The sequence below is a fragment of the Pempheris klunzingeri genome, chromosome 19, assembly GCF_042242105.1.
Source record: "Pempheris klunzingeri isolate RE-2024b chromosome 19, fPemKlu1.hap1, whole genome shotgun sequence".
NCBI lineage: Eukaryota > Metazoa > Chordata > Actinopteri > Acropomatiformes > Pempheridae > Pempheris > Pempheris klunzingeri.
This window is the reverse complement of record NC_092030.1, coordinates 10,045,924-10,065,058: the sequence shown is the minus strand read 5'-3', so window position 1 is coordinate 10,065,058 and position 19,135 is coordinate 10,045,924. Positions and strand designations below refer to the sequence as shown.

Sequence of the window (19,135 nt, the reverse complement as noted above, 5' to 3'; positions counted from 1 at the left end):
GATCAACGTGCTGATTGGCTCCTAGTTATGACAACAAACACCACGTTTGATTGAAAATCAAAGTCAAAGCAATTGGAATTTTTAACGCTAGATTTTATTGGTCTCACATCTGGTGTGTGCCGTATAATGATATAGTAATAAGTAATTGAGTAATTATCAATATTATTATTATAGATTATTTATATAATATGAAAACGAGCAATTATAAAGTGCTCTTCAAGGCTGACAAAGGATAGCATACGATTGCAGTAAATCATGCATTTCAAATTGAAAAATGTAAATCAATAGTTCTAAAAGATTATAAAAGAGATTAAAAGTAGATTCATTGTCGTGATGAATCTAACAGGATGGAAATATTTCTGCGACTTCCTTCGTCGAAGGATGCTGTTTGTCCCCGCCCCCTGCTGCTGCAGCCAATCCCAGCTGACAATGGGTGAGAGGCGAGTTATAGGCTAGCCTGGTTGTCACTCACTCACAGGACCAGGACCAGGACAGGACCAGAAATGTAACTTTAAGTGCACATACTACATATAACACGGTCAGATATATGTAAATTTGATTTCAAGTAGCTCAAATGTTTAAATAGCAAAGCTGTCTGATCAAAAAGTAGGTATGCATGAACGCTCGAAAATTGCGTCACGTTCCGGCTACGGTCTGATTTTGCTCTGTTCTCGGCGCGACTGTAAATCCTGCACGGAGCATTTCAGGCACGTTTCTGACGCGGAGTCTTTCGCCTGACTAGTTGCTACTTGCTCAGGTTTTGTTAATTTAGCCTTTGTCCCATGGTTTTCGTGCTTCTGACATGAGCAAACGTTCCTTTTTGGTGTGGTTTAAATGTGTTTCTTGTGCGTATTTACAGCTTGATTGTGCAGTAGCCTACAGACAGTGGGATACATTGATAGCGACAGATCCAAGGTAGGTGGTAGTGGCCATTGTTTTAGTTGTCTTTAACAACACAAAAGAATGAAAGAACAGTTAAATTCAAGCAATACACTATATTCATAAAGTGATAACATCAAAACCAACAAGCTATCTTTTTATTTTTCATCAAGAAAAACATGTTGAGGCCTTATGCGTGTTTTCCATGAAATGAGAAAATGTAGATAATTGTACTTGTGGATGGGTGTGGAAATCAGCAAAATGTGAATTATGGATAGGCCTACGTTATCTTACATAAGCTAATAAGTAAGCCTACTTTAGTAAGCACTTACTCAAGTTGGTCGTTCCAAAGTTCAGGTTTTATCTTCCTTTGGACAACAGCTTGTCAATAGCTCTACTATCCCTCTTAGTGTAGAAAGCATGGCAGCATAGTGGGACCAAGACATAGTTTCTTTGAAAGAAAATGAATTAGAAATAGCTCTGTTAAAATCCATTTTAGTAGACTGGTAAGGCTTGCATGTTCTGTGTAATATAATAGATAATGCTACATAAAGTCTGTGCTGACTTAGGTATGATAACTATCATAAGTCATAAGCTCTAGTAGACTGACATTTTAATTACGTTTTGAACTGTGACTATCTGAGGAGGTATTTACAATTCTACAATAAACAAGCTAAATGCTGCTTAGAATAATGAACAGTTTTCCCATGGCTGAATTAGGAAGTTATTTATTCTTACATTTTGAAGTGTAAACCCACTGCTATGATTGGCTTGATGTGCTTTACATCTAGCAAGGATATATGTGTTCATCATTTTTCCAGCACACAGCAACGCTAAATGGAAAAAAATTTAAAATGAACTACTCAGATTAACATACTTTTACCTACAACAGAGCTGACAGAGAGTGAATATTGGACTTGTGCATGGCCAAATTGGGCCCTATGCAAAAAGTTGCTGCTTGGCCCCTACTGACAATGGTTGTAAGTACTGTATTCAGAACTTGTATAAGCAAAATGTAAATACCCTCCAGCAGTAAAAGTACAGAGGTATCAAAAGGAAAAGTAGTGGCTGTGCAGTAAAATGATTGATATTATATATGGCATTATTCATTTGTTAATGCATCACTGTGTACGCAGCATTTTATTGTTGTAGCTGCTTGAGGAGGACCGACAGTAGTTGTAACTGCTTTGCGATCTGAAATGTGACAAGGGGCTGCTCACAGTGGGTCACAAACCCATTGCAGGATAGCAAAAATCAAGCAAATGCTTATAAGCTTATTCTATGTAAAATCTTCATCTGAAAAACAATGAATAACTATAGCTGTAAAATACAATTTCCCCTCTGAAATGTATTGGACGTGAAAAGTATGGGACGGGTGATCGTGGCTCAGAGGTAAAAAGGCAGTTTGATCCCCTGCTTCTCCAGTCGGCATGTTGAATTGTCCTTGGGCAACACAATGAACCCCAACTGCACACAGCCTTGCAGAGTTCATACATCCAACTAATGAGAGATGGCTTGATTACAGCAAACATTTGGCCTTCGTGAACACAATAATAAGGGTTGTCTCAGTTCACAACTATAATGGTATAATGGTTTTGGATGAAGTTAATGAGGTGATGCTGCTTGTATTTGAACACACCAAGTAGATCCCTCCTCACCTCCCTCCTCATCCATTGATTAATGTCCACCCCAGTGGTCCTCCCATGCATGGCAGCTACATCCAAGAGCTCCTCAGTGACAGAGAAGTCTGCCTTTACGCCTCTTATAAAAATGGATAGACGCGCTGTATCTGTGTTATCTGTGCTTTCATCAACAGCATCCTAGCAGATGCACGGCTTCAAAAGTGCACCCTCTGAAAAACACTTTGAAGCTCGGGCGATTTTGTGATCATATCCTGCTGCAATTGCAGTCTGCCTTTTAATTCTTAGACAATTTGTTGTTTTTCTTGGAGGCTAAATTTAGCATACTTAGCTCCGTGTTTGGTGTCAAAATGCAGCCGTATATTGTACTCCTTCACCACCGACACTACCTCATAACACAAAAGCCATATCGGTTTTTCTCCTTTTTCCCATCTTTCATTAAATTGCCTTCCTTCTGCATCAATTTTTCTCTTCTTGGGCATTTTGGGATTATTCCTAGATATTTCTCAATGCCACTTGTTGGAAAACCGCTTCGGTTAAACTGATTAACATGCATTGTGGGAGATGTAGTTTATGGCCAATGTAAGCTTTGAAACAGCATAGACTTTTATTTTAAGACAATCATACGCCTTAAGCTATTGCGGGCCACATAAAATTCGGCCTTGAGTTTGACACATGCAATAGATGATGCAAGCAGAGAGAAAATAGGTGCACTAAAAAGTCAGCAGCATATCACTGATATCATAACACAGAGTTTTGTTTCCAGTCACAGGTTTGTCCAATGCAGTATTGCAGTACTCGGGGTGGGGTCCATGGATGGGATTTCCGGGATGTACTTTTTTCAGGTTATGCTCCAGATGGGGGGATGTTCATGCCAGAGAGTCTGCCTTTACTGAGCCCAGACACCCTAAGGGACTGGAGGGGGTTGCCCTACTCAAAACTAGTAGTGGAGGTTTCCTCATTGTTCATCCCAACTCATCTGATCCCCAGAGAGGACCTGGAGGGTGAGCTGGTGAAATATTGATTGCTATCATAACATGTCATTAGACACTAATGGATGTATGGTTTCCATTTCATAGAAATAAAGGAAAAACATCAAACTGTATAACATGCATTCAAAAGTGACCAAGAGGTGCAGCAAAAGTTGTAGAAAACGTGTGTGGTCCTTTTAAGATTGAAAGCTAACTAATAGATGACAAAAGGCAGGGACACCCTTTGAAATGATAGATAATCTATAAAATGAAACAAAAATCAAATGTACAACAATGAAAATGTATTAAATTCCAAAAGAGTTGCAAAGGTCAAGGAAATTATTTCTTCCCTGTCCCAGTCCTAGTGGATGAAGCCCTATCCGGTTTCTCAGTGCCTGAGGTGGTCAGAATTGCCCAGCTGAAGGAGGGTCTGTCAGTTCTAGAGCTCTTCCATGGACATACATTGGCCTTTAAGGATCTGGCTATGACCTGTACAGTGCGCTTCCTTGACTACTTCCTGCGAAAAGGGAATCGCAGAGCTACTGTTGTTGTAGGTAAGAACTAACACCTGTAATGCCATGTGATAATAGTGTAGCTTGCAGCCTTGTCTATGACAGAGTTAGAGGTAAGTACTACAGGAAATATCTGACATATATAAATATATTCAGTGCAGTAAAGCTGAGTAGTCTTCACAAAGGCTTTGATTTGTTTAAGCAGTGACTTGCGCCCATCTCTTCTTGCAATAACAGGTGGGATAACATGTTATTTTTTGTCTGATTCTTTGACTTTCAGGCTGTGGCTAAACATTACAAAACTTCAAACATGCTCTCAATACAGTCAAATTGCGTTTCCAAAGCAACTTATAAAAATAGAAGAAACGTTACCAACAAACACTGGCCACTGGCCACTGGCAACACCAACCAAAAATCACCTGACCTGAAGACACTATGTCAGGCAAATTTATATCCAATCTGCCTGACATAGAAGGTGCAAGATACATCGAAAATATACACTTGATCCTCTTTCCCTTTATTCTACTAGCATCAAGCTGGTGCAATGAAGCGCATCAATAACTCTATTCAATGCGGCTGAGGTGCCTCACCTGGGCACTTGTTTTTACCTTATTGACTCTCAAGGTTAGCAAATTACCAGCTAGATATTTTACCTTTCAGTCGAGCTCTACAAATAGTATGTTAGCAGCAATACCTAGCTAATCTCATGTTATAGCCTATAAGTTAAGGTTAATTGACATTAGCCTGGTCAGCGTAGCCTGAGCCTCAATCAGTAACTGTTAGTAGCCTACAAAGAACCCAGCCACACAACAGCGTATTCTTTATGAAGCTATGACTTTTTTTTTTCCATAAACATTTTATTATGATTTTTTTTCTTTCAAAGTGATACAATTTTCAATTATACTCGTGCTTACAAAGCAGTTCAGTATCACGTTTTGCACAAACATAGAAAACAAATATAAATAGAAAAGCAATAACAGAAATAGAATAACCCGAGATAACACATAAAACAGGGCCTTTCAAGAACATAGCTTCTCTTTTAGAATTTAGGAGGTAGTCATCTCTAGATACAGTACATGGTTGCAAGGGATTCAAAAATTAGTCAAGTCATCAGAAACATCAAAGTCCTTAGTAAAGTCAATAAAGGGCCCCCAAATCTTTTCGAATTCTTGTTGCCTTGATTTATGTATATATGTTATTCTTTCCAAAGGTAAGCTAGACAACATCTGTTTTAACCATTTGGAGATGCCAGGTCCATTCATATTTTTCCAATTTATAGCAATACATCTTTTTGCTATCAATGAGCTTAAATCAATAAAAGTGCTTTCTGCTTTACTAAAGTTATGTTTATCCAGATATATAGCCATTATAAATAATTTGGGATCCAACGCAATCTGTTTTGAAATGATCTTTTCAATTAAGTTTTTCACATCTACCCTTTTTGGGTAGACGTTGAAAACTTTTTTTTTAAACTTTTTGTTTTTATTTGACTGCATTCCCACATACAGTGTATTAACTTACCTTTTAAGCCACATTTCATACATATGTCTGGTATGTTCCTATTATACTTATTTAGTTTCACAGGTGTGAATGCCCTTTCCCAATCCTGTTCACTGATATTGGCAGATAGGTCTTCGTTCCAAGAAATTAATTTCTTTGTTGAATTTTCTGATGTGTTACATAACAACAAATTGTAAAAGTCTGAGATAATACCCTTCCTCAACGCATTCTTTACAAACAGTTTTTCCAGTTGTGTATGGGGAACCTTGTTAAGACCACCTTGATTAGTATTGACAAAACTTCTCAACTGTAAATATTTGAAGTAGTGTTTTTTTGTCCAAATTAAACCTCACCTGGGATATTTAGCCTGTTTAACGCAATATTAATGTCCTGTAAGCTACAATTCTTTTCGGCTTCATATAGTTTCTGATAATAATCCCTAAAGGCATCATTGATATCTTTTGGATTTACTATTGTTTGGCCTTTGTCAACAATTGACGTTATTGATTTTGTCCAAATTAAACCTCACTTGTAGTTCTCCAAAGGTCATAAAAACATCTGACTGTGGAGGATAAAGGTTACAAATCGTTTTCAGTCCCCTTGATTCCCATATTTTAAATGTATCATCTGCCCTCCCAGGTTTAAACGACTGATTACCCCAAACTGGGCTAAACTGCGATAAGAAGTTTGACTCATTCAGGTATTTTCTGACATCATTCCAGACCCTTACCATGTGTTTCAGAATCGGATTTCTGATCTCTTTAAGCAGATTTTTATAATTAATTATAAATTGTGTGACTCCATCTCTACCCAATGTGGATTAACTTTTTCTGAAAAATAGAATGTCAATGAGCGAAGTTGTGCGGCCCAGCAATACCATAACAAAATGGGGCGTTTTAACCCCCCTCGATCAAATGGCAAATAAAGGAGGGAGAGACGGAGTTTTGGTTTACCATTGTTCCATATAAAACTGGTTACAACTTTTTTTTATCCATTTAAACAAATCAGAAGGAGGAGGCAAAGAAATATTTTGGAATAGATACAACAGCTTTGGTAGTACGGTCATTTTGAGAACATTATTCTTCCCATCACCGATATAGGCAACTTCATCCACCTGTCAATTGAGTTATTAATTTCCTCTTTTATTTTTTCATAATTAATTTTAACAGTCTGCTCTATATTTGGCACTATCTGTATTCCTAAATATTCAAATTTTTCTGCTACTTTAAAATTAAATTGTGTTATTTGTGGAGCAGGATTTGCTTGTTCTGTCGCATTTAACAATAAAATGGAGGATTTAGTATGGTTCACTTTATAACCTGAGATATTTCCAAATAACTAAATTACTTCCAACACTGCCGGGATTGAAGACTTGAGCCTTGACAAAAACAAGATCACATCATCAGCAAACAAAGAAATCTTATGCTCAGTGGGGCCTATAGTGATTCCACAAATTTGAGAGTGTGCACGGATAGCTAACGCAAATGGTTCAATTGCTAAAGAAAAGAGCAGGGGAGAGAGAGGGCATCTCTGTCGACAGCCTCGCTTAATTTCTATTGGCTTGGAGGCTGTAGGCTTACTATAAAGTATCTTAACCCATTTTATGAAATTTTTTCCCATCCCAAATTTCTCAACAACTTTAAAAAGATAGGGCCATTCAACCCTATCGAAGGCCTTTTCAGCCTCTAGCGATAGGAGAGCCGTATCCTTTTCCTCTTTTTTATAATAAAGGACATTTAGTACCCATCTTACATTATGGAACCCTTGTCTCCCACTTACAAAGCCATTCTGATCTTTATTTATTATGTCAGGAAGTATTTTTTGAATCCGCCTTGCTAATAATTTACAAACAATTTTAAGGTCACAATTGAGAAGACTGATAGGTCTCATATTCTCGCACTTGTTAGCAGGTTTACCCGGCTTTGGAAGGAGAATAATTAATGCTTGATTTAAAGTTTTGGGAAGTGCCTCCTTTTCAAAAGTTTCTTTAAACATGTCCAAAAGTGGCATTAATAATCTATCCTTAAATTTTTTATAAATATCTGTCGGAACACCTTCTGGTCCCGCTTGTTTACCTGATTGCATTCCATCAATGGCTTGTGCTATTTCCTCTTTACTTATTTCTAAATCTAAGTCTGCTTTGACATCGTCCGGAATGACTGGGATATTTAGCCTGTTTAACGCAATATTAATGTCCTGTAAGCTACAATTCTTTTCGGCTTCATATAGTTTCTGATAATAATCCCTAAAGGCATCATTGATATCTTTTGGATTTACTATTGTTTGGCCTTTGTCAACAATTGACGTTATTGATGTTTTAGTTTCGAGCTGTTTAATTTGTCATGCCAATAGTTTTCCTGCTCTGTCGCCTTGTTCATAAAACGTCTGTTTCAGCCTTAAAAGACTGGATGCTGCTTTGAAGCTTGATTGTTTCTCATATTCCGCCCTCAAAAGCAATAATTCCTTTTCAGCTTCAGGATCACTTTATTCATAGACTTTCTTTTGGGTGTACTTTATTTTGTTTTCCAAGTGTAGTTTATCCTGCCTTGCTTTTTTAGATTTATAACCTATGTAACTAATAATATGCCCTCTGAGAAATGCTTTAAAGGCTTCCCACTTTGTACATGCTGATGTTTGGTTAGTATTTATTTGAAAAAACTGATCTATTTGCTTCCCTATATAATTGACAAACTCCTCATCCTGCAACCATTTATGTTGAAAGCGCCGTCTAGGTGGGTCAGTACATATAGTTTCATCCCTATATACTAAGCAACACGGAGCATGATCTGAGATTACAATATTATCATATAAACAGTTTTTTACCTTAGGTAATAAATCAGATGAGATTAAGAAATAATCAATCCGTGAATATATCTCGAATGTTGCAGAATAACAGGAGTAAACTTTGGTTTGTTGGTGTAATTCTCTCCAAATGTCAAGCACTTTTAAATCTTTCATGAATCTTTTTATGGTTAATCTGCTATGAGATTGGTCTGTGCCTGTAGACCTATCCCAACTCGGAACAAGCGTACTGTTAAAGTTCCCAGCGATTACATATCCGGCAGTGACCCGGCAGTGTTGTAAGCAAAAGAAACAGGTCCTCATAGAACCCTGGGTCATCTGAGTTAGGACCATACACGTTTACCAAATTTAGATTTTCTAACAACATAGATCCTTGAATTATCAAATATCTGCCCCTCTTGTCTTTAATAACATTATGTACACAAAATGGAACTGGAACCGTGTGAAGCTTAACACGGCCCAACACAAGAACACGACCAACTGAAACAAATCCCCTCACCATTCCCCACCTCTGCAGGTCACCCTCCCTCCTCTTTATACCTCCGGTTAGTGCGTGTGGCTGTTCCACACATCATGAGGAGCAGTCTAACCACTCTACTCTAACCAAAACAAACCCAGCAAACCCGCTGCCGTTCGCGCTTAACTAGAAGTAATTGTTTATTCTTTACCGCTAGTAGGTTATGAAGTAACTTGCATGAAAAGTCCGTCTTCATGGTATTTGCACGCCTTATACCCTAAAGAATTACACAATCTTGCCCATAGGCACTGATATAATCATTTTGGCTTTGTGCAAACGTCAAACAGATAGTAAACGAATATATAGCTCGGCTTATGAAAACTAGAACCCATTCTTCACTTTTAAACAGCAATTTAGGAATATTCACTGATGAAAAAGAAAGTCATTTCAGTCCATCATATTATTATCTTCTCCCTTCTTCTGAATCTTGTTTATCATCTCACGTGCCTCAGATGGGGACGTGAAGGAATAGGTCTTCTCCTTGTAAGTTACCAATAGCTTCCCTTGGTGTGTCACGCCGTGTCTCAGTCCCAGTTTACGCAGGTCTTCCCGAACAGAGTCAAACCGTTTCTGGAGCTGCTGCACACCTGCAGCAAGGCCTGGATAAAGCCGGACCCACTGTTCCTCGTAGCGAATGTCCCCTTTAGCCTTTGCTACGTTTAAGATAGTTTCCTTATCCCTGTAGTTGAGGAATCTCATGATCAGCGTGCAGGGCGTCGCGTTGCCTTCTCTCCGTGGACCGATTCGGTGCGCCCTTTCAATGAGCACCGGGTTCTGTAGAGTGATGCCCAGGACCTCCGGTAGCCACTTTTCCAAAAACTTACACGGGTTTCTTCCCTCTGTAGATTCAGGCAAATTAATAAGCCGAACATTATTTCGCCTTGAACGTGTCTCCAAGTCCATTACTTTGTCCTCCAAAGTTTTCTGCTTCGACTCCAATGTGCCAACTTTAGCCCGCAGGATTTCAACTTCGTCCTCGTTGCTAGCAATGTGTATTTCCGCTTGTGTCACCCTCTCGGTGCAGTCTTTAATATTCTCCCGAATGTTATCCAAATCACTTTTAATGGCAGTAACTATGGATAGTATTTCATCCACTTTTCTGCTCTGGGATCTTTCCTCACCCATTTCCACCGTCGTTGTTGCGGGAGGGGTGCTATCGCTAGCGTTAGCTTTCTGGGTCTCACTTCGAAGGCCGTAGTCCGTCAGCTTTGGCTATTTTATTTTCTCGCTGGTCTCTTGAATGGCTTTAGCTACTTTAGGAGGCATTATTTCGTCCTCACAAACATTGCAAACAATATTATGCGGTATAAAATCTAAATTTGTAGAAAAATATAGCACGAGCAGCGGAGCGGTCAAAGACACGTCTTGTTACATGGCCGCCATGACATGAGTGAGCTATGACTTTTTATACAATTTTTATCAACCCAAGTGTAGCAGCTGCAGAATGATTAATCACAGGCTGAAGAACACCAGTCATGCCAGGGTTTAGGATCTGCACGTTTATTCTCTGTTAGAGAGACATGGGGCACAATCAGTACACATATAGTAGTAGGCTCTCTCTCTCAGGCCGCTGCTGCGAATCAGAAAATATACAAATGAGGGAAAATGTCCTACAGATTTAATAGAAGTGATGGATGTTTTTTCCGACCAAAATTAATGGAAAAACTCAGGAACAGTTCTAACAGCGATATGTCATTACATTTTCATGCACTTTAAACCAGTATAAATTACTTTTAACCATGCTAGCTTAACCAAAGCAAAGGAGAGCATCACAACACAGTTACCAGCACAAATTCTGTCCAAGTTTTGCCGGGAGTTTACAGCTACATCGCTCATACACCTTTTGTGTGCCACTACCTAAGACCCTCATGCTACAACAGGTAAACTATTAAGACATATTCATTCAATATAGAGTTGGTGATAAATTAAAGAAAATGACTTCATGGCAGAAAATATTTCACCCACATTTTGAGATAACCTGAACAACATATTGACTCAAATGACTATACTGGTTCTGCATAGATGAGCATCATGGTTTAGGAGCATCTGTGCTAGTAACATTAGGCTACAGCTGTTAATTTTAAATTAATTAAAGTAAAATTGGATTGGCTTTGTGCCCCTAAAACAAGCTAAGCTTATACAGGATCAAGAAACACATTTGACTTTCATACACAGACAAATGAGCAGCACAGTGGCCAACTCACAAGCATATATTCCTTATGAGTTGAGCAAAAGTCAACTGGACTTGTTGAAGGTACTTGAAGACGTTTTGCTCAACTCCTAAGGAATAACTATGACCTGGATGACTGAGAATCTTCACAGTCACAAGCATATGGCATTAGCATGTAGCTTGAAGCCATAAAACCCCTCATCAGGATCTTTTTCAGGACATGGCAGAAAAACAAGTTGGGGATCAGTGATTTGGGATTTAAACTACTTTGTGTATATGGTGTTGCCGTCAATAAGGGGCTGGGAATTGATTTCTCCCAAAAAAGGGGCGTGGTGATGAGAGCCTACTCTGGATGACATATTGCCGATCTGGTGTATTACCAGATAAACTATTAGGTTCAAGGTTTTATTGTCATTATATAATGCAAGATTGCACAGTGGCATGCAGTTGTAGCCATTTTCATGCTATGGACAGTCATTCAAATATTTACATTAGAATAAATAAAAACAATAGAACAAACCGTGTAAAGATATCACTAAAAGAATAAATAAAACGTGTGGGAAGAGCTTTGGCTTTTTTTTTTGCATTTTCCATCTCACTTAAGTTGGCAAAAACAGTCATGTTGTAATTATTCACAGGTCCCAAATACAACTGGCTTGGGACCCTAAAATGCTTTGAACTGCATTATCAAACTACGGTATGCCATAACAAAAGCATACCTTTGTCCCTAAATTTCAACCAGTTCTAAAAATTAACAGGAAGACACCAGAATTCATAAAAATATGTTACCGTGATATAGAGTTTTGGATTCTTCTGACCTGCTAAGACATCTGCTGCTTCAACAGAATTTGTCTGCTGTTTCGCTTGTCTCCATTGTGAGTTTAAACAATACCTGTCGTTTTCGTGCAAATGTGTGTGTGCAGCCCATGAAGTAATAGTTAGAAGAATTGTGAGAAGAATTGTGTCTGGGTGTTGGGACACTTGTGTGTGAAACTCAGCCTATCTTGCCTGGTAAGAACATCAATGCAGGAGGCCAGAAGCTGTGTCTGGGCTTGGAACTGGAAGCGTAAGTTTTCCTCTTAATGCAAGGGACTAGGGAATATCATAGAGTCTGGCCTTAAGCCTCTGTCTCCTTAAACAAGCAGAGTTTTCTGCTTGATGCCCTTTATGATTCATGTTACTGGCTGGGGTTCAGCAAGGAAACTTCGATAGATTTAGCTGATTCTGTGAGGCAGAATTGGTCCTTTAGTACAAAGTAAACATCAAACTATTCAGAGATCGCTCTGATAATATATGGATGTCATATATAGTATCATAGATGATAAATGTAATGAATCTGAATGAGTTCACTTGTGGTTTTCCTTTCCAGGTACATCGGGAGACACAGGCGGCTCGGCCATCCAAAGTGCGAAAGGTCTCTGTGGGTTGGATGTGGTGGTGGTTTACCCCCGAGGACGCATCACTCCAGTCCAAGAGAAACATATGATCACCTGCCTTGATGATAATGTCCATGTGTTTGCAGGTAAACTTAAAAAGGCTAAGGGTCAAATGGCTGTTCTTTAGCCAAAAAAGCCGCTATTTATTTCACAGTTTTTCACAATTGATTAATTGAGTGTGGTTTTACTTCTGTAGCGGATGGCAGCTCAGATGACATAGACCAGCCTCTGCGCCGTCTGTTTGCTGACCAGGAGCTGGTCAGGTCTCACAACCTAATGAGCCTCAACTCAGTCAATTGGTCTAGAGTTATGATTCAGCTTGCCCACTTCATATATGCTTACCTGGAGCTCAGTGGTATGGAGCAGGCCAAGGCTGACCTGCCTGATCTGGAAGTGGTGGTGCCAACTGGAGGAGCGGGAAACATTGCAGGTGGGTTGATTACTTCAGGAATCAGGAAGAGAATCTGATTAAAATTGCTACCCCAGAAATCTATCTTTTGATTCATAGATACTCATATTTAGTTTAAATATTTTGGACATTTGTATGCCCATGCTTAAGTGCTTTTTATCGCAGTGCAAAAACTGGGATAAAAAGACCTATGTCCAGGGGCCAGTAGTGTAAACTTAGTTTAAGACTAGTCTTGATATTAAATTGACATGTTAAACTAGTCTAATTAAATCTGTCCGTTGCTTAAATAGACTTAATTTGAGGAAGGAAAGTTAGCCACCTCTCTCCCTGGCTAAGCCTGGCTCAGTCAGTCATTAGGCTCCGTTACAAATGATTGCATTAGTGTTATTTTACACACTCTTAGGTAATTAATGATGTTATCCATAGATCTGGAAATCCCAGAGGATCTTAGCTCAGTTATTCTCAATCACTTCAGAATCAGAAACAGAATCAGAATCAGAATAGCCTTTATTGTCATTGCGCTACAATGAAATTAGGAGTGCTGCTCCAATTTGGTGCAAGAAATAGTTACAAAATAAAATAAGAATAGAATAAGAATAAATATAATAAAAGGAAAGGAGTTTATTATACCAGCAGGGTATGTGATGACTGGCAGGGTGTACATGTGGACCTTCATCTTCCTATTCAGCCGATTCAGTCCTGAACATCTGCAATGCTGCCCTCAGATCCCCCTCTCTTTGATATCATCCAACCGCACATATCTAGTCTAAGTGACATTTTGATGTTGTTGCTGTAGATCAGTGATTTGATTTCTCGCTCATTCCTGGCATACAGCTTGATGTCATCCATGTAAAGGAGGTGACTGGTTCCTCCACTTCAGAACCAGTATCTGTAGCCTCTCTTTCTCTCTGTAGGAGACATACAGATTGGAAATGAGGTGCACGGTGTGTTTGAGTGTGTGGGTGTGTGTGCGAGCTGTAGAGGCAGTGGAGGTGTGTATAAAGGCGTGCACTCACCTGGTTCACAGATGGAGAGAGTCAGGGTTGGGTGGTAGCCGTAATTTTTGTTGACCGCTATTCGCTATTCGCTACTCATTCATTCATCATTTTTATCTGTTTAATCCGCTGGATTTTTCATGTTTTCATTCATCCATCCCTGCTGCGCTGTGATAGCTCTGTGCTGTTGGTTTGTAATAAATGCACCAAAACGCATCTTTGAATCCAGCGTATTTATCATTATAGCGTCCGTGCGCGTCACAAATCCGCGAACCTGAGGACCCAACCTCATACTCTCAGCGGCTAAAAGGTTTGGTTTTGGAAGCCGCAACACTCTCAATGATCTGGCTGCAGTGGTCCATCCTATGGAGAACAGCAGCAGGGACATAGAGCATATGCCACATATGATGGTAACTTGTGCAGCTGGCTTTGAGTTGGCCTCCCGAGTTGTCTTCCACTGCCCCATTGAGTTCTTTATGAAGGCTCATAGTGTCCATTTGTTGTACAATTTCAAGCATTCCAGTATCCATGTGTGTAACATTGATTTGTTGGCTTTCTTGGTGTCACTCCAGGCAGTTGTCACAGCCCGGCTCAAAAGCTGCAACAAGGAAGGAAACAGGACAAACAGGCAAACAATTAAATGCAACCAAATAAACGTGATGATCAGTACATCAGTGTTGTCGTGCATGTATGGGTGTGTGTGTGTGTCTTGTGTAAGAATTAACAAAATGTGAAAACATGTCGCCAGGTCAGCTGAGGCCCCTCCAGAGAGGGAGAGGGGAGGAGCAAATGGTTAGGAACTGCTTATAAAGGCAGAGCACACTGGGCGCAGGCGCAGCTCATGCCAGTGACAACCCTCCAGCTCAGCACCAAATCAAAAGAAAAGACAGGGACACCTAGTGTCCAGGTGGAGGGGTTGTCACCCCATGGTTAAACCCCACATCAGTGGATGCAAAAATGTGCTGGCTACTTGCAAACTCTCTTTTCTGCATGATGGACAGAAATGGGCTGAAAGCTTTTTTTCTGTAATTGGACCTGTGGACCACCCTTAACAGTCACCCTGGTACGGGTAAATGCATGTAACAATGGTTAGGTCAGTAGCCAAGGAGTGAGAAAACACTCCTCTGTGGTTCTTACTCATCAGCCAACATATATAAATTGATAAAATATGTTTGTGTGAAGACATAAATAAGAAATGTAAGTAGTAATTGACAAATTGTGTCAGCATTAATCTCTGCATTTTAATTTCCATTCAGTATATTTTTTTCCAACAAAAGTCTTCTGTCTAATCATTGATCTGTGTAATTTAATTCAGTCATTAATCATTTTGGTAGCAAATTTTTCCAAAATATTTTCCAAATTATTCTAACATTGAAAAACATGCTTTCCCCCTGACAAAAGGCCTATAAGAACATTTTGTCTCTCTGTCCTGTCTGTCTGTCTGTCTGCATGTCAGCTGGTGTTATTGTGAAGCAGATGGGATTGCCGCTAAAGCTGGTGGCTATGGTGAATTCTAATAACATTGTGCACAGGACGGTAACCACTGGGGACTTTTCCATGGCAGCCAGTGTCACACAAACGTTGGCCCCTGCTATAGACATCCAGGTAACACAGTTCAGGTAACAATCAATGAGTGATTTTTACAGATGTCACAATCTGAAGATTACTTGTGATAAGACCATAACATTTTTCACCCACACCTTTTTCATCTACACATGGCACAGGCGATAAGGCACGTGCGATAAGAGTGTGTGTAACTCATTGTCACCCTGCCAAGTTAACAAGACTGAAGTTCTAAAGTCCAGCTTGCAAAACCTAGCAATCCAACATTCATCAGACAACAATGGAACCAATGTGCTAATAATGTTGGTATTCCTAGTATTATCATAGAGAAAATAGACCTACATTCTGAAAAAAACATCCTCTGGGGGTTACGAATTTCCTTACCAAGTTAATGGTAATCTGGAGAGTGGTTATTAAAATATCTTGTATTGGATCACATTGTGGCACAGAATGGGCAACATATTCACCCATTTGCCATCCATATAAAGTTAGGCAGATAGTTATTAATTGAAATGCATGTACCACCACCATGCATGTAAAGCCATGACAAATTAAAAGCTGTATTGACATGTGGTTATTCAGGATGCTGTATCACGCTGATTTTTGGCCTGTAGGACCCATACAACATGGAACGAGTGTTCTGGCTGCTCCTGGGCAGAGATGGAGCTTCAGTGAAGAACATGATGGAGGAGTTTCAACAGTCACGTAGACACACTCTGCCTGAAAGCCACCGCAAACTAGTACCAATCATTCAGCATTTACTGCACCTACTATGTATATCCATATATCCAGGTTTCCTTAAGACCACCCTAATCTTCCGTGATCTCTCCCTCTGTTTTAATTCTAGTTGTCACAAGTTTTATCAACTGGCACAGTGAGTGATGAAGGGATCCTGGAGACCATGAGGAGATGCTGGGAGGATAACCAGTATGTGCTGTGTCCACACACAGCTGTGGCTGTATGGCATCACTACCACTGTCCTCACAACCCAAGCCTCAACAGGTCAAACATACTTTGTTTATGTATTTACACATACACACAATCAATTTCTGACTAAACAGCAAGACCTGAATCAGCAGGGTTTCTCAGGTCATCTAGCCTGACATAAAGCTGATGACATCACTTTAAGCTGTAACACTTGTATTCAAGCAAAACTTGACTGACATGCAGTCAAACATGATGCCTCATAGAAATAGGTTTACAATTGTGCAGTTACCTTAGAGGTCATCTGAAATTATGCTGACGAAAATAACAATGACTGCAAAGGTTTTGATAGTGGAAGCAATTAAATCATTTTCAAATCAATGAAACCAATTTTTAGTCAGTATTTTGTGTCAAATTATTGGTTTCTTTAGTACAAAGCCGTGTAATAAGTGGGATAATGTACGGCACTATTGTAAAATGAACTCCCTGTAGTGGTTTGCTTTGCAAAATTTGGATGCCTCGATTTACATTATCCCTTCCTGTGTCACTCCCAAGTTTTCTATGTTTAATTTTTTTCTGATTCACCATCTAATTAAAAATCTGTGTGAATTGAAGGTCTGAACAACAAAAGGACCACAGATAATTTTCTTTCTTTATCTTTCTTGTCATAATCTGTTATTTCCTCCATTTGCTTTTATTTTGGATACAATTTAAGTCAGAGATAGTAGGAGAGTATCAGCAAAAAGCATTCATTTCCATTCAGTCACATGTGAGGCTGGTCATTCCTGAGCAATGGGTTTGAAATTTGTTACATAATTTCAATTTTTCCTGAAACAATTAGCCTAATAATGATTTTCCTGTGTTCAAAAGAGGAAAATAATTAATATATAATATGAACTCATTCTGCCAGTAGAAATAGTTCCTCTGCCTGTGAGCCCACAGGAACACAACACACTGCATAAATAGCTACAAAATGCAGGTTGTTATTCATTTGCAAGTGTTTGTTAAACAGGTAAAAGGCTACAGAAAGGAAACACTGCTTCTCTGGTAGTAAGAGCTGTGTTAGTATGGTGCACTTGTGCAGAAACAAACTCCATCAAAAGTCTCTATATTGATTTCTTTGTTTCCCCTCCCCTCACATAGTTTCCTTGCGTTTCTTCAGGACTCCTTGGTGGGAGGGACTAAGATGCAAGTGAGGGAAACATGGATGCAACACAAGAGACTAGCAATGCATCCAAGATTGTTAGTTAGCCACCAAGTTCACACAGCAGAGTCTGCACCTAAAGGGCACTCTTTTTCTATCAAAAACTGCCCTTTCTTTCTTTCTTTCTGGAATAATTTAAATATAATTCTGGTCTCGTCTTGGGTCTTATTTTCTCCATTTTGGCCATCATTTCTTGCAGTTACCATAATAATGTAGTCACCAAATGTATTACTGAGCTCTGGGACATAGCAACTTTGTTAAAAATAGTTCCAACAGCACAAGAAACACAAGCAGATGATCAAACAGGTTTCTACCACAACACTTTAACACTAACACACTATTTGGAAATCAGCACATGCAGTCCCACTGTTTAAGGGTGGTGATAAAAATTACCTTAATAATTATCTGTCAATTTCCAAACTGTCCTGGAGTCATAATGTAGATGACAGTCCTGTATTGCTCTCCGAGACTGCACAAGCCTATAACAAACTGCAAGATGCACTTTTAAAATTGAAATTAGTCCTGAATGCAAAGAAAATGAAATACATGGTAGATATTGTGGACATGTTACCACTCTGAATGGACCACAGTATTGAGAGGTATAAATATCTTGGTGTCTGGCTGGATCAAAAAGTTAAATTAAAATTTCACATTACTCTTCTCATCATTCCATCTTGTATAAAAAGGTTGGATGATCAGCTCTAACAGTAAGATGCGACAGTGATTGGTTTCTCTTTATATTTATATATTTATGTATACTCTCTATATTTAATGCTCACTGAGTCCTGCATTCAAACACCAAATTTGGGAAAACTGCTTTTAGCTTTTGTGCTACACATATGTGGAACATGTTTTTGTATGTATTCTTTCTATGTATTCGAGACATCATTGAAAATAACGACATGCCCACAATGATTCCTTGAGATTTAAGTAAAGGTTGAAAGAGTGAATGAATAACCTGGCAGATGATCTGACAGTTCTCTCAAGGCTTACTGTACTTTGCCTTGATTTGGTACTCAATGGCCTTCCTCCGTGTGAAAATATAGAACATTTTCATTGTAGAGATATTTCTAGTCTCAAGAAACTGCATGCATTGGTCCTAGCACACTTGTGAATATAAATAATAATTAAAACTCTTATTGCAGATGTTATGTTGCAACTGCATCTCCAGCCAAGTTTCAATCAGCAGTGCAGAGGGCTGGCCTGACCTTTGACCTACCCGAAGCAGTGCTGACATTGGACAAGTTGGCCACCCGTTACCAGAACCTGGATCTGAGCCAGAACTGGTGCAAAGACTGGGAGGAAAGACTAAGAGACAAAATCCAGTCTGTGAGTTCAGTCAGAAAAAAAAGAGGGATTTATTACATTTGATGATGAAAGATATTATTAGAATGTAAAATATAAATCCTCATTTGACATTAAACTGTACAGGATGTCTTTCATCTATGCACTTCCTTATCTGGATGAAATAAAGTTTGGTGTTGATGGGAAAGGCTTTCTGTTGCTCCTTTGATGTACTTTTGTTTGAAGTGTCATACAACTTGTATTTGTATTTGTACAGTGAAACACCACAAACCAGTCGACTATTCACAATTTCCAATCTTCCATCTACA

General features: G+C 39.1%; 1 protein-coding gene across 3 annotated transcripts; it reads left to right on the top strand.

The window, feature by feature from the left end:
- The first annotated feature begins 483 nt into the window (after positions 1 to 483).
- Positions 484 to 19,003, top strand: thnsl2 (threonine synthase-like 2). 3 transcript variants are annotated; one of them, XM_070850934.1, is made up of 9 exons: positions 484 to 505; positions 3,292 to 3,523; positions 3,850 to 4,044; positions 12,361 to 12,513; positions 12,624 to 12,857; positions 15,288 to 15,436; positions 16,009 to 16,134; positions 16,242 to 16,396; positions 18,668 to 19,003. In XM_070850934.1, exons 2-9 carry the CDS (start codon positions 3,301 to 3,303, stop codon positions 18,891 to 18,893), a joined length of 1,461 nt encoding a protein of 486 aa, XP_070707035.1. In that variant the 5' UTR covers positions 484 to 505; positions 3,292 to 3,300; the 3' UTR covers positions 18,894 to 19,003. The 3 variants fall into 3 exon arrangements, with proteins under 3 accessions (XP_070707035.1, XP_070707034.1, XP_070707033.1); XM_070850933.1 differs by lacking the exon at positions 484 to 505 and adding an exon at positions 892 to 915 and having other exon boundaries at positions 3,286 to 3,523; XM_070850932.1 differs by lacking the exon at positions 484 to 505 and adding an exon at positions 1,254 to 1,385 and having other exon boundaries at positions 3,286 to 3,523.
- Positions 19,004 to 19,135: the final 132 nt, after the last annotated feature.

Excerpts from the sequence above, each read along its gene's own strand:
- thnsl2 (XM_070850934.1), top strand. The coding sequence starts at position 3,301 with ATGCAGTATTGCAGTACTCGGGGTGGGGTCCATGGATGGGATTTCCGG. Across the intron at positions 4,045-12,360 it reads CAGAGCTACTGTTGTTGTAG|GTACATCGGGAGACACAGGC; the intron begins GTAAGAACTAAC and ends TTTCCTTTCCAG. Across the intron at positions 16,135-16,241 it reads CTGAAAGCCACCGCAAACTA|TTGTCACAAGTTTTATCAAC; the intron begins GTACCAATCATT and ends TTTTAATTCTAG.